Source organism: Centroberyx affinis, unplaced genomic scaffold, assembly GCF_046629955.1.
Source record: "Centroberyx affinis isolate AG114_WGS23_722 - 3 ecotype Tasmania unplaced genomic scaffold, CSIRO-AGI_Caff_v1 ptg002281l_1, whole genome shotgun sequence".
Taxonomy (NCBI): Eukaryota; Metazoa; Chordata; class Actinopteri; order Beryciformes; family Berycidae; genus Centroberyx; species Centroberyx affinis.
This window is the reverse complement of record NW_027280559.1, coordinates 61,484-75,000: the sequence shown is the minus strand read 5'-3', so window position 1 is coordinate 75,000 and position 13,517 is coordinate 61,484. Positions and strand designations below refer to the sequence as shown.

General features: G+C 43.5%; 2 protein-coding genes across 3 annotated transcripts in view; one reads left to right on the top strand and one right to left on the bottom strand.

Annotated features, from left to right (window-relative positions):
- eif2a (eukaryotic translation initiation factor 2A) overlaps positions 1 to 10,772 on the bottom strand; it is an 18,640-nt gene extending 7,868 nt beyond the window's left edge. The window contains exons 1-10 of one of the 2 annotated variants that reach the window (XM_071532910.1): positions 10,724 to 10,753; positions 8,510 to 8,579; positions 8,069 to 8,089; positions 7,642 to 7,713; positions 5,321 to 5,439; positions 4,680 to 4,779; positions 4,363 to 4,445; positions 3,915 to 3,988; positions 3,069 to 3,213; positions 975 to 1,091 (exon numbers count right to left, since the gene is read on the bottom strand). In XM_071532910.1, the coding sequence (XP_071389011.1) occupies positions 975 to 1,091; positions 3,069 to 3,213; positions 3,915 to 3,988; positions 4,363 to 4,445; positions 4,680 to 4,779; positions 5,321 to 5,439; positions 7,642 to 7,713; positions 8,069 to 8,089; positions 8,510 to 8,579; positions 10,724 to 10,751 (829 nt within the window). In that variant the 5' untranslated portion in view covers positions 10,752 to 10,753. Of the gene's footprint in view, positions 1 to 974; positions 1,092 to 3,068; positions 3,214 to 3,914; positions 3,989 to 4,362; positions 4,446 to 4,679; positions 4,780 to 5,320; positions 5,440 to 7,641; positions 7,714 to 8,068; positions 8,090 to 8,509; positions 8,580 to 10,723 lie in introns of both variants that reach the window. The other variant, XM_071532909.1, reaches the window with a different exon arrangement.
- Positions 10,773 to 11,644: 872 nt separating this feature from the next.
- Positions 11,645 to 13,517, top strand: LOC139655492 (stress-associated endoplasmic reticulum protein 1-like). The gene is made up of 3 exons (XM_071532926.1): positions 11,645 to 11,831; positions 12,475 to 12,547; positions 13,030 to 13,517. Exons 1-3 carry the CDS (start codon positions 11,748 to 11,750, stop codon positions 13,068 to 13,070), a joined length of 198 nt encoding a protein of 65 aa, XP_071389027.1. The 5' UTR covers positions 11,645 to 11,747; the 3' UTR covers positions 13,071 to 13,517.

Here is a 13,517-nt window from a genome sequence, read left to right as displayed (position 1 = left end):
TTGGTCACAAAAAAAAAAGATGACTATTAAATAATGTATAAATTAATACCTTAGTTAACATGAACACCATTAGTAAATTATTACCAGACACATTAGTTAACTGTTAATTAATCCATTAACTAAACTAAAACATTAACTAATTAATGTTCCCTTATTGTAAATTGTTACCACTTAATTTTCTTTGTTTTCTCAAGATAGTTATTTGTCATTATCTCGAGATAACACATGTTGTTTCCCTGAGATAATGAGAACAAGATGTTGATGTGTGATGCCCGGCCTCCACCTGCTGCTCTGACATCACACCGCTGCTCTGACATCACATGTTTCCTCAAATTATTTTAAAAACAAATTATGTCACTATCCCAGGAAAACAAAATGTGTTATCTGGAGATAACGACATAAATAACTCATTATCTCAAGTTAAGTTGTATAGAAATGTCCTCAATGGGCTTCCGTACGCAGCTGTGGTATTGTTAGTGTTTCTCCACATTAAGACTAGAGCTGCAACGATTAATCGATTAGTTGTCAACTATTAAATTAATCCCCAACTATTTTGATAATGGATTAATCAATTTGAGTAATCTTTTAAAGAAAAATAAGTCAAAATTCTCTGATTCCAGCTTCTTAAATGTGAATATTTTCTGGTTTCTTTCCTCCTCTATGACAGTAAACTGAATATCTTTGGGTTGTGGACAAAACAAGACATTTGAGGACGTCATCTTGGGCTTTGGGAAACACTGATCCACATTTTTCACCATTTTCTGACATTTTATAGAACAAACAACTAATCGATTAATCGAGAAAATAACCCACAGATTAATCGACAGTGAATATAATCGTTAGCTGCAGCCCTGATTAAGACCGCGGGACAAGACAAACATCACCAATGAAAAGATATGAGGCCAGAACTTCTACCACTGATGACAATATTACTAATAATATGACTAATAAGTGATAAGAGCAGGAGTCCTCACGCAGCTGGACCACGGCGCTCTCTCCGTTCACGGCCAGGTAGTGCAGCGTCTGCTCGCCGTAGTACGACGCCCCGGTCTTGTCCACCTCGGTGCTCGCCGTCACCAGCAGCGCCGAGGCTGCCGTCCGGTCGCCATGGAAACAACGAAGACACAGAAGAACAGAGCATCACCTGTCAGGACACGTTTCTATAAACATCCTGGTGGGGTTTTTTTGGGTTTTTTTTATGATAAATCAGAAGAAGAACGACCTTCCTGTACAGAGCAAAGCTGACAAGATGCCGTGGCTTTACAGGAGGAAGAAATTCAGAAAAAGTCTCAAGTCTAAATGTAGAACAGCAAGTCAAGTCAGAACAAATCAAGAGTCCAGTATCAATTTAATATCTTAAAGAAAACTAAATATCTAGGACTTTTCAATGCAATATGGTTTTAATAGGATACAAACTTGGTAAGAGCATCATGAGTTTGATTTCTATAATCAGTTTCAACTTCAATAAATTCAATCATTCCATACAAATTCAGAAAACAGAATTTAAATTCAGTCGTCTGCTGGAACAAATCTCATCACTTTCAATCTAAGTCATTTACACAAACACAAGATCTCAAGTCAAGACTTTAGAAACCTTTTCAAGTCATCAGAGTACAAGTCAGAGTCAAGTCCCAAGTCACCAGAACCCAAGTCAAGTCAAGTCCCAAGTCACCAGAACCCAAGTCAGAGTCAAGTCCCAAGTCACCAGAACCCAAGTCAAGTCAAGTCCCAAGTCACCAGAACCCAAGTCAGAGTCAAGTCCCAAGTCACCAGAACCCAAGTCAGAGTCAAGTCCCAAGTCACCAGAACCCAAGAGCGAGTCAAGTCCCAAGTCACCAGAACCCAAGTCAGAGTCAAGTCCCAAGTCACCAGAACCCAAGTCAGAGTCAAGTCCCAAGTCACCAGAACCCAAGTCAGAGTCAAGTCCCAAGTCACCAGAACCCAAGAGCGAGTCAAGTCCCAAGTCACCAGAACCCAAGTCAGAGTCAAGTCCCAAGTCACCAGAACCCAAGTCAGAGTCAAGTCTCAAGTCACCAGAACCCAAGTCAGAGTCAAGTCCCAAGTCACCAGAACCCAAGTCAGAGTCAAGTCCCAAGTCACCAGAACCCAAGTCAGAGTCAAGTCCCAAGTCACCAGAACCCAAGTCAGAGTCAAGTCCCAAGTCACCAGGACCCAAGTCAGAGTCAAGTCCCAAGTCACCAGAACCCAAGTCAGAGTCAAGTCCCAAGTCACCAGAACCCAAGTCAGAGTCAAGTCCCAAGTCACCAGGACCCAAGTCAGAGTCAAGTCCCAAGTCACCAGAACCCAAGTCAGAGTCAAGTCCCAAGTCACCAGAACCCAAGTCAGAGTCAAGTCCCAAGTCACCAGAACCCAAGTCAGAGTCAAGTCCCAATTCACCAGAACCCAAGAACGAGTCAAGTCCCAAGTCACCAGAACCCAAGAGCGAGTCAAGTCCCAAGTCACCAGAACCCAAGTCAGAGTCAAGTCCCAAGTCACCAGAACCCAAGAGCGAGTCAAGTCCCAAGTCACCAGAACCCAAGTCAGAGTCAAGTCCCAAGTCACCAGAACCCAAGTCAGAGTCAAGTCCCAAGTCACCAGAACCCAAGTCAGAGTCAAGTCCCAAGTCACCAGAACCCAAGTCAAGAACTCAAGTCTCAGGTCTTCTCTTCATGCTTCAAGTCAAGACTCAAGCTGTTAAAACTGGCTGCTAGAATGTAAACAACAATTTAAAAATGTCGTTACAAAGTGACAATAATATAATTTGGATGGAGAGCTTGTGAAACTGTGATGGTCAAGAGTCTCATTAGTGATTACTACAGCAGAATAACATGGAGCTGATATCACCATTCATGTTCCTGACAGCAGAATAACATGGAGCTGATATCACCATTCATGTTCCTGACAGCAGAATAACATGGAGCTGATATCACCATTCATGTTCCTGACAGCAGAATAACATGGAGCAGGTATTTCCAGGACCGGTGGGAAGCCTGGAGTGTGTGTGTGTGTGTGTGTGTGTGTGTGTGTGTGTGTGTGTGTGTGTGTGTGTGTGTTTTCTTCCTCCTCACCTTTCTTGTTCCACAGCATGGAGACTCTGTCGGCCTTGAAGAAGCTCTTGTTGGCGAGCGCAGCGCCCGGTCCGCCGAACTGTGGGTACTGGTAGAGCCGGACGAAGGAGGGGGCGCCTTTACTGCCCGGCACATAGACCGCTACCTGGGGGGGGGGGGGGGGGGGACATCCGGGGGGAGGGGCGGAGTTACTCAGCGGCTCGTTTCCTCTCATCCCTCACTCCCTCTCCTCTTCCTACCAAGAAGTAACTCAAAGGTGGCGAGGAAAGGAAGGAGGAGAGTGAACAGTTGTTTCCGTTAGGGCTGGGCGATATATCAATATTATATCGATATCGTGATATGAGACTAGATATCGTCTTAGATTTTGGATATGGTAATATGGTGATATGGCATAAGTGTCTTTTCCTGGTTTTAAAGGCTGCATTACAGTAAAGTGATGTCATTTCCTGAACTTACCAGACTGTTCTAAAACAGGGAAGGAAACCTTGTCTTTGCATTTTATTTTGATCACAGTCTTGTTTTAATAAACGTGTTTGTGACATCTCACATGTGGCTTTGACTTACAACTGAACATTTAGTTCACTTCACAGAAAATACAGAGATATATATCGTGTATCGCCATTCAGCCTAAAAATACAGATATGATTTTTGGTCCATATCGCCCAGCCCTAGTCTCCTTCTATCATCACAAAAGCCCAAGTCGATCACAAACCGCATCCCGCCTGGCCTAGTTAAAGCACAGGACCCTAGTTTTTTTATCGCACTATGATAAAGATTATTAAAAACCTTCTGTCACTGAACCCGGTCTGATCAGCATCCAGGTGTTTCTCATGCTGAGGCTCTTACCTTGCTGGGCTGACCTCCAGGCGACAGGACGAAGTCAGAGACCTTCTGCATATGAAGCTTGTTGGCGATGGAGTCTGAAAAAACATTTCAGCTGCTTCAGATCACAGGCAAACCTGTTAGTGTGAAATACACTATGTTGTTTTTATGTTGTTAGCTGTGTGTTGTTTATGTTGTTAGCTAGCTGTGTTGTTTGTGTTGTTTATGTTGTTAGCTAGCTGTGTTGTTTATGTTGTTAGCTAGCTGTGTTGTTTGTGTTGTTTATGTTGTTAGCTAGCTGTGTTGTTTGTGTTGTTTATGTTGTTAGCTAGCTGTGTTGTTTGTGTTGTTTATGTTGTTAGCTAGCTGTGTGTTGTTTATGTTGTTAGCTAGCTGTGTTGTTTATGTTGTTTATGTTGGTAGCTAGCTGTGTGTTGTTTATATTGGTGGAACATGGAAGCTGGTTTCTTACTGAAGTCGTTGTTCTCAAAGAAGTGAAGCTCATTGTTGACGCTCCTCACAGCGATTTTCTCATCTTCAGACCAGCTGGGACACCTACACACATTCAGACAGGAACGGACCAATTACAATCCACAACAACAGTTACAGTGGACTGTCACAGGCAGGGCTTCAGGGTTTTGCTATAGCACACTTTGACAGGAGGCAACAATACAGTCGTGGCGTGTCGTGTCGTGGCGTGTTGTGTTGTGTTGTGGCGTGGCGGTGTTGTGCCGTGTCGTGGCGTGGCGTGTCGTGGCGTGGCGTGTCGTGGCGTGGCAGTGGACTCACCAGGCCTCAACCTTCTTCTGGTACAGGGCTTTGAGCAGGCGGCCGGTCTGCAGCTCCCACAGCTGCAGGTTGGCGTCACCCTGAGGATTCTCCTGAGTCTCTGACACACACACACACACACACACACACACACACACACACACACACACACACACACACACACACACACACACACACACACACACACACACACACACACACACACACCAAAAGGAAACACAACAGGAGAAGTAATACTACTATTAATACCAATACCACCAAAACTTACACTAACAAAATAAAAACACACTTTAATGAGTTACATAACTAAATGTATCAATCCAAGTGCTGATAAAAACAACTTTCTTCTACTCACTACTAATCCTGTTACCACTACAAGTACTGCTGATACTCCTGTTGTTAATAATAATATAAACATGTCTCCAGTATCTGTCATTATAAGCTGTAGTAGTGCCATTAAACAAACAGCAGGTTAAGGATTTATATAGATTGTTTTGGAAATTTGCTGTATAAATAAAGTTTATTGTTATTATTATTAAACTGGTAAACTGTTAACTGGTAGTAGTGTAAACTAGTGACCAGGTGAAGTGTGAAGTGTGAACAGGTGAACAGGTGAACAGGTGAACAGGTGAGGGTCATACTGCTGTACGGCTGCCAGGTCACCAGCACTGTGTTGAGAGGAGAGAACTCCAGCAGAGCCGTCTTAGGGAGGTCAAAGGTCGAGACCAGGGAGCCGTCTGACGTCTTCACTACACTGACTCTGACAGACAGACAGGCAGGGACACAGACAGACAGGCAGGCAGGGACACAGACAGACAGGCAGGCAGGGACACAGACAGACAGACAGGGACACAGACAGGCAGACAGGCAGGGACACAGACAGACAGACAGGGACACAGACAGGCAGACAGGCAGGGACACACACAGACAGACAGGCAGGGACACAGACAGGCAGACAGGCAGGGACACACACAGACAGACAGGCAGGGACAGACACAGACAGACAGGCAGGGACACACACAGACAGACAGGCATAATTCATGTGTTTTTCTGGCATTTTACATGAAAATATAATCTCAATAAATAAGAGATTTCCATCTATACATCGTAATACATCGTTTTTGCAATTAACTGATCAGTTTATTTCATGAATTCTCTATAAACTACCAACTATTTAGTTCCATCACAATTAATCAACAAGCTCTGTGACTCTGATATGCAAATTTTCCAATGAAAGTCAATGAAATATGAGCTCATGTGAAAACATTACTAACAAAATTAAAAAATGTTATAATAGGAAAAGTGTGTGATCACTGCGTTGATCATTTATCCAGACACACTCCACAAGCAACCAACAGTAAGGGGTCAGAGGTCAGAGGTCAGAGGTCAGGGGTCAGGGGTCAGAGGTCAGGGGTCAGGGGGTCAGGGGGTAGAGGTCTTCACGGATCCAAAATGACGGACCCGAACCCTAATGGACCCGGGAAATTCGTTCCAAGATCCGATTGGAAAATATATTGAAAATATATATATATACACCGGGTCTATTTTATGGACCCGACAAACCCGGTAATTAAAGTTGCCAGTAAAAATGCCTTCTACTTCTACGTTGTCGGATGCAACATATGGTGCCTAATAAAAGGAAATAAAATTACAGAAAGACTTGCCAAGTCGTGCCGTTCTACAGTTTGTCCAGTAGATGGCAGTGAGACTCCAGAATGGAATCTAGCAGCTATGAAGCTACAACAGGCTGAGTGACAAGGAAATTAAACTGCATGTTAAATGGAGGATTAAAACAATAGTTGCAGTCCATTGTTTCTATTGGTCGGTTTTGCGTTCCTGCGGTGATAAATTGGCCGTAATATCACATCTGGCTCTTCTGATGAGGACCGAACACATTCCCTCTCCCTAACACACAGCAGATCTTACTGTCTGGTCTCTTTGTCCACAGTTTGCCTGAAGGAGGCCGAGACAGAAAAGGAGCGGCTGGGTTTGACCTCTTTATATTCATTTTCTTTTAGCTTATTTTTCCCCTCGGTGAAGAAGGTTCCCATCTTCATCCTTTCCTCCGCTCCGACTCCCTGGCGCCGCTCAACGTTTTTTTTTTTCACCTTAGTTTCGCTCTTGTAATCTGATCCCAGGTCAGCCTGATCATCACCCAAGTTACACAGCGCTGATCACGGGTCTTCTGGGATCCACTCGGGTATTACACAATATGATAAACAGACCCGGGGACCCGACCCGGACCCGATTGACCATAATAAAACGTGGACCCGAACCCATACGGGTCCCGGGTCAGGTCTTGGATCCTAGGGTCCGGGTAGACCCATGAAGACCTCTAGTCAGGGGTCAGAGTTGCCTGGGTCCAGACCTTTGGCTCCGCCTACTCCACCAGTTGACTGATTCTGGTCTGGCATCGTGAGATGAAACAGAAGTTTCTCGGTTGAAAAACGATCGGTCCGATGAGCACCGGGGGGGGACTAACGATTAGCCAATTAGAGCCAGGGGCGGGACTAACGCCGTCGTCAAGCTGTTGTCAAGCTGTGCGCCGGAACCAAGGAGGAGTAACAACAACAATGGAGACGCTGTAGACAAGATGGACGCTGCTATCCAGGCTGTTCTGAATCCATTAAAAGTCGTCGTACTTTGTTTTTACTTGGCTCTGTGTCGTCAAAGATGCTCTATACTGTCTGAACCGTCTCTGGTGTCGTCATGGCTACGCATCAGCGTCGACTTAAAATGACGTTAGATTCAGGCGGATACGTCGGTCTCTAGTGATTGGTTAGGGAAAATCCAATCCCCCCGCCCCCCCCCCACGGAAATGAGTTAGAGTGGAGGCAATGAAGACTGAAGATGGAGACGGAGTGGAACCAGTTGACAGTTCTGTCTGATATCAGGCAAGGGTCAGAGGTCAGAGGTCAGGGGTCAGAGGTCAGGGGTCAGGGGTCAGAGGTCAGGGTCTCACTTGTCTCCGTTGCACCAGCCGAACAGCGTCCCGTCTCTGCTGAACGTCACACACCTGCTCTGCCGAGGATCTCTGAGGACAAACAGCTGCTTTAACACAACCTGACTGAATATTACAGAACAGTTACAGCAACGTTCCACTGAGCTGTAACATAACCACAATACAATATCATCTACTCACCAACATCACATTTTTACTCCCCGTTCATTTGAATGGAAACTGACACAGAACACTGATGAACAGATTCAACAACAGATCCTGCTGTAAGACAATAAAGCATTGAAAGCATACACTAAAATAAAAGTAGATCCGGTCTCCCAAACAGGAACTATCTCTCCTACATGGTATCCCTCCGCTGTGTCCTCTTCTATCAATACAAAAATGCTGTCTGGTGAAATTATGTTCTGTTGAATCTGTTCACTAGGGCTGTGCAAACAAATCCATACAGCTGAGTATTGCAATATTTTTTTCCATGATACTGTATTGATTTTCCAGCCCCTCCTATCGATACATTAAAAAAAAATTATTCATGTTTTAAACGGATCTAAAATGTCCTCAACTTTCCCTCAAATCCCTTTGAATTAAATAGTTTGGACTCAATTTGTCCGCTGAGTTATCAATATAATGTGATTTACATATTAGACTACCAGGTGGTACACAGCAAGTTGTATTTTCAGCTCTATTTTTAAATTTTCAGTAAATGATGTGTATTGCAGTGTATCGTGATGCGTATCGTATGGTGAGGTCCTTGCCGATGCCCAGCCTGACTGTTCACCAACGTGTTCAAATGTCAGTTTCCATTCAAATGAACGGGAAGGAAAAATCTGATCTTGGTGAGCAGATGATACTGTGGAGGTGAAGCTCTGACCTGTGGAAGGACGGGTGTTCCTCACAGCCGGGCGGCCCGCAGAGCAGCAGCGTCCCGTCGGATCCACGCACTGCACACACACACACACACACACACACACACACACACACACACATACACACACGCACACACACACACACACACACACACAGGTCAGCAGACAGGCCACATGTCACATGTGATAAAAGCAGCTGACGATTATCTGGACCAACAGCATCTCGATATTAACTTATTACTGAAAAGATGAAAACTGCAAGCTCCACGAACGGCTTTCTCTCTTACAGGAAATCAAATATTAAATATTCTCTATTTCTATCAATATCTGATCAAAAACATTCAATGCAGATTTAAAAATGTGATTTTGTCCGATGGCTACTTAGATTTAAAGTTATTACATTTTCTAAACTCCGTCCTTCTCTCCAGGCAGTTTCAGACTTCAGAGAACAAACTTTTTTTTACAAACTTTTTTGTGCAATTTCTAAACTTATCAAGAAGACCTGGAATCACCAAACTGTTTTTCCAGACTCTTCCAGACTCCCCGGTCTGTGGAGCAGACTGGCAGCAGCCAGCAGGGACACTGAAGGCTTCTGACGTCTTTAAAGGGTTTTTTGTCAGAATCCTTTTTGTCATTTTCATGCCAAAAAATCACAGTGTTCAGTGTTTCCTCCAGTTTCCTCCAAGCCTCTGAAACTAGAGCTGCAACGATTAATCGATTAGTTGTCAACTATTAAATGAATCGCCAACTATTTTGATAATCGATTAATCGGTTTGAGTCATTTTTTAAGAAAAATAAGTCAAAATTCTCTGATTCCAGCTTCTTAAATGTGAATATTTTCTGGTTTCTTTCCTCCTCTATGACAGTAAACTGAATATCTTTGGATTGTGGACAAAACAAGACATTTGAGGACGTCATCTTGGGCTTTGGGAAACACTGATCCACATTTTTCACCATTTTCTGACATTTTATAGAACAAACAACTAATCCATTAATCGAGAAAATAATCGACAATGAAAATAGTCGTTAGTTGCAGCCCTGTCGAAACATTCAGACACTAAAACTCTCCACTGAAACCAGACTGATGAAGTTATTTTAGTGTCAGCAGAGTTGAATGGAGGGAAACATTAGGCTACTGTGTTTAATGAAGAATTAATGAAATCATTAAATGAGTAAATAAAATGTGTTTGCCTGTCTGGATGATGATATTTCATGTTTCAGTCTGACCCGTTAACCAGCAGCATTTCCCAGCATGCCTCTGTGTTCCAGTGAGAACAACAGCCTCTTAACATTAAACTGCCAGCCGGCTGCTGGTATCAGAGTGAGGCAGAGCCGATCACTGCTGAACTGACATGATGAGCCGAGTCTAAATCTGATCCTCAGTTTTATCTTTATAGTGAAGAGCAAAGATCAAGACAAAACCAGCTGAGATTTATTTGAAGCCAAATCTAATAAAATCCCATCAGAGACCAAAGTTCATTCTGATAATTTGGTGATTAAACTGATAATTGATCACACTGATCAAATAATATCTAGTCAGTCATCAGTGGGTTCGATATCAGATGCAGAGACTTTGCCATAGCTCGGAGACAGCGTGGGTCTTGTATGGATAGAACAGAGACCAATGTCCATTCAAAAAACTGGCAATTTAATGTTACCTAGCTTATCGGCTGAACTACACACCGCATTAAATATGACTAGAGACTTTTCTGAAAACTTAACGATTCACTGTTCAATTCGGCACAGATACAATCCTTCAAGCCACAGTTAGGTCAATAAAATGTTACTTTTTATGACTGGCGTGACTGTTATTTCCCACAATCGTCCTCCACGAAAATAGGGAAATACAGAGGCGGGAGGGAGGAGAGTGGACCAGTTATAAAAGTTGATTTTATTGAAATAAAAGGCTGCGAGGTGAATCATATTCACGCCGAATTTACCAGAAGATCCTAAGGATTCAACAGAGATCTTAAGTCTCTTTCTAGGAGGCTTGCACATTTGCCGGTGAGCAAAATAATAATAAACTGCCTGGTTTTGAATGCAGTTCGGCGTGAGGTTTTCTCCATAGGAGAGAGAGGAACGTGTCAGCGCTCGTGCCAGCTCAGTTCGCCTGCTGCTGATTCTTTAGTTTTCCGCTGAAACTGCAGCTGCTAACCGACACGTCGGTGTAAACACAACAGACACGCTGCAGCGGTCAGTGTACAGATCGTGATACCCACCTGCGAGCAGCGGAGCGGGGGGCGCCATGTTTAGATGTACCGGAAGGGGAAGAATTGCGGCCCGGAAATGCGGAAACGCATACGGAGGGGGCGTGGCCTTCACTGCCACATCAGCATACAATCAGTTTTTTTTTAAATACATAATAAAAAATAAATTCGAACGTGGAATTACCTGTGCCGACGTCACACATTCAAATTTAATACAAATAATGTATATTGTTTTTGTGGTAAAATTTAAACCGTGTTTTGTGAATGTTGTGTGTTGAAACTGTCGGCGGAGTGACCGGCCCGGCAGGCTCGCGAGCTGCGTCAAGCTGCCGAAGTGTTACCGGAAGCAAGGCGAATCTTGCTTTCAAAGTAAAAGCGCGAACTTTGTCACGGGGGGGGGGGGGGGGGGAGTATTAGGGCGTAAAGAACATCAAAATTCGTATCAAATTATTTAGCTAGAAATATTGTTATATTATTGTGCATTAAGCTTCATGAAGAAGAAGTAAATATTAGCAGAAATAACAGCAGGAGACATGAAGGATGTGGATGTGTGGTATTTTATATCCATTTACCTAAATTCCTCCTTTGATGTATCTCTTATTTTCACTTATGTGCTTTGTAATGCTAAAAAAAAATAAACAGTGTAACATGTTGGTCGATATGTTTTGATATGAAAACAAGTATACATATCCAGTATTGATTAAGAGCAAGGCAGAGGAGATGAAGGGATAAACATCTACACGTTTAAAAGTTTGCATATTTTTACAGGTTTCACAGCATTTATTCATGTTCTCTGATGTGTGAATTATTCTTATATCTGTTTTATTTTGTAGGTAAGGACCGGAACTGTTGCGTTCGATTCTGTGCGGCTTGACACTGGCGGCTGCGGGACGAGGGCGGGGCTTCTGGGTTTTGAGGACGTAGACAAGTCTGAGCTGTTCTTCTCGCCGCCCGCCCGCCCGCAGACACACAGCGACGCTTCAGACTTTCAGTAAAACTAACATAAAAACTCCAGTAAAGTGAAATAAAGTCCAACATGGTGGCCAAACAGAGGATCCGCATGGCGAACGAGAAGCACAGCAAGAACATCACGCTGAGGGGGAACGTGGCCAAGTCAACGGTGAGTTTAACAACGGATCAAACATCTGGATCACAAGTTACTGCTGCTCTCCAGTCGGTGAATAATAATGTGAATAATAATGTGAATAATGTTAAATGCCGACAGAAGGTCAGAACATGTGTGAATATTGAAGTTGGTCCAGTTGGTGCCGTTAAAAGCCGCTGAGACTGATCTGAGAACTGATTCAGACTCCTGTTGAAGAAGGGAATGATGATTTAATATTCAGTATGTGTTGATATATTTTATATCTGTCAGTGTAAATGTCATGTAACGTAAGAAGAAGCTGGCAGTTCAGTCACTGCTGAATAATAAATACTAATATCTGTCCATAACATGGCTGTTGATGGAAGTCATATGGAAGTTGTCTGTTGATTTCCAGTCAGTTTCCATTAAAACAAAGTAAATCCTGTTAGGTGGACTCTTCAGGAACAACAGATGGATTGTTGGTGAATTGTTATTTTATATTTGTGTGAGGAAACAAACTCTCTGTCTTCATCAAGTTCAACAGTTTCAGACAGACAGGAGGAAAAAGGAGAAATCTTCTATTTGGAGCAGCAGCTGCACTGCTGGGAGATGTAGTAAACTGGTTTCTCTCTCTCCCTGTGTGTGTGTGTGTGTGTGTGTGTGTGTGTGTGTGTGACAGAGGAACCTGGGGGAGGATAAAGGAGTGGGTCCGTGGCTCCTGGCTCTCTTCGTCTTCGTCGTCTGTGGATCAGGTCGGTTCCTCTGGACGATAAATTCAGTATTGCCGTTTACGTCCTGTGGATCATCTGGTTCTGACAGCAGGACGCATTTTATTAAAAAACTGAATCACACCTGACGTTACCATCCGGTTCAATGGGATGAACGTTAATTTGATTATTTAACCAATGTATTTAATGTGATTTTGGATGTTAGAAGATTTCTTATGATGATCATGATATTGATTTAGTTCATATCAGCCTGATTCATGAAGAGAATAAAGTCCAACTGAGAAAACTGCTGACTAAATACTATTAAATACTACTATACTGCTGCTGCTTTGCTGTTTAATGAGTGAAGGGTTCGGTCTTGCTGTTCTCATATTGGACTTTGAGTGCTTTTATTTTGAAAAATGAAAGCTGTTACTTCAGTTGTATTCTCTCTCTCTCTCTCTCTCTCTCTCTCTCTCTCTCTCATTCATGTCTGTTTAACTATTTGCATGTTTTTTTTCTTCCAGCTATCTTCCAGATCATCCAGAGCATCAGGATGGGCATGTAAAGTGATGTCATCACCGGGGGGCGGAGCTAAGATGACAAGGAGCCCAAACCAGGAAGTGCTACAAACATTGTGCCTTACCAGCAACAGACAGCAACAGACAGCACCCCCCCCCCCCCAAGGCTCCTCCCCCTGTTGTTGTCATTCATGATAAAAGCAGTCAGGTTTTACAGATATCGGACGTCAGATATCAGCCGCTTCGCCTCCATTCCTCTTATGCTGAAAGTCAGACTCTCTTATCATTCCACCCCCCCAACAACACACACACAGACACACACACACACACAGACACACACACACACACACACTATCTTATCTGTGTTGATTTGATCCTGGCTGTACGTTGACCTTTCTTCCCATGAGTCTTTGCCTGTAACGAGTTCTGCCTCCATTCCAGAGCATCACACTGCTCTCTGTTTGCACTTCTGATGGGGGGGGGGGGGGGGGGGG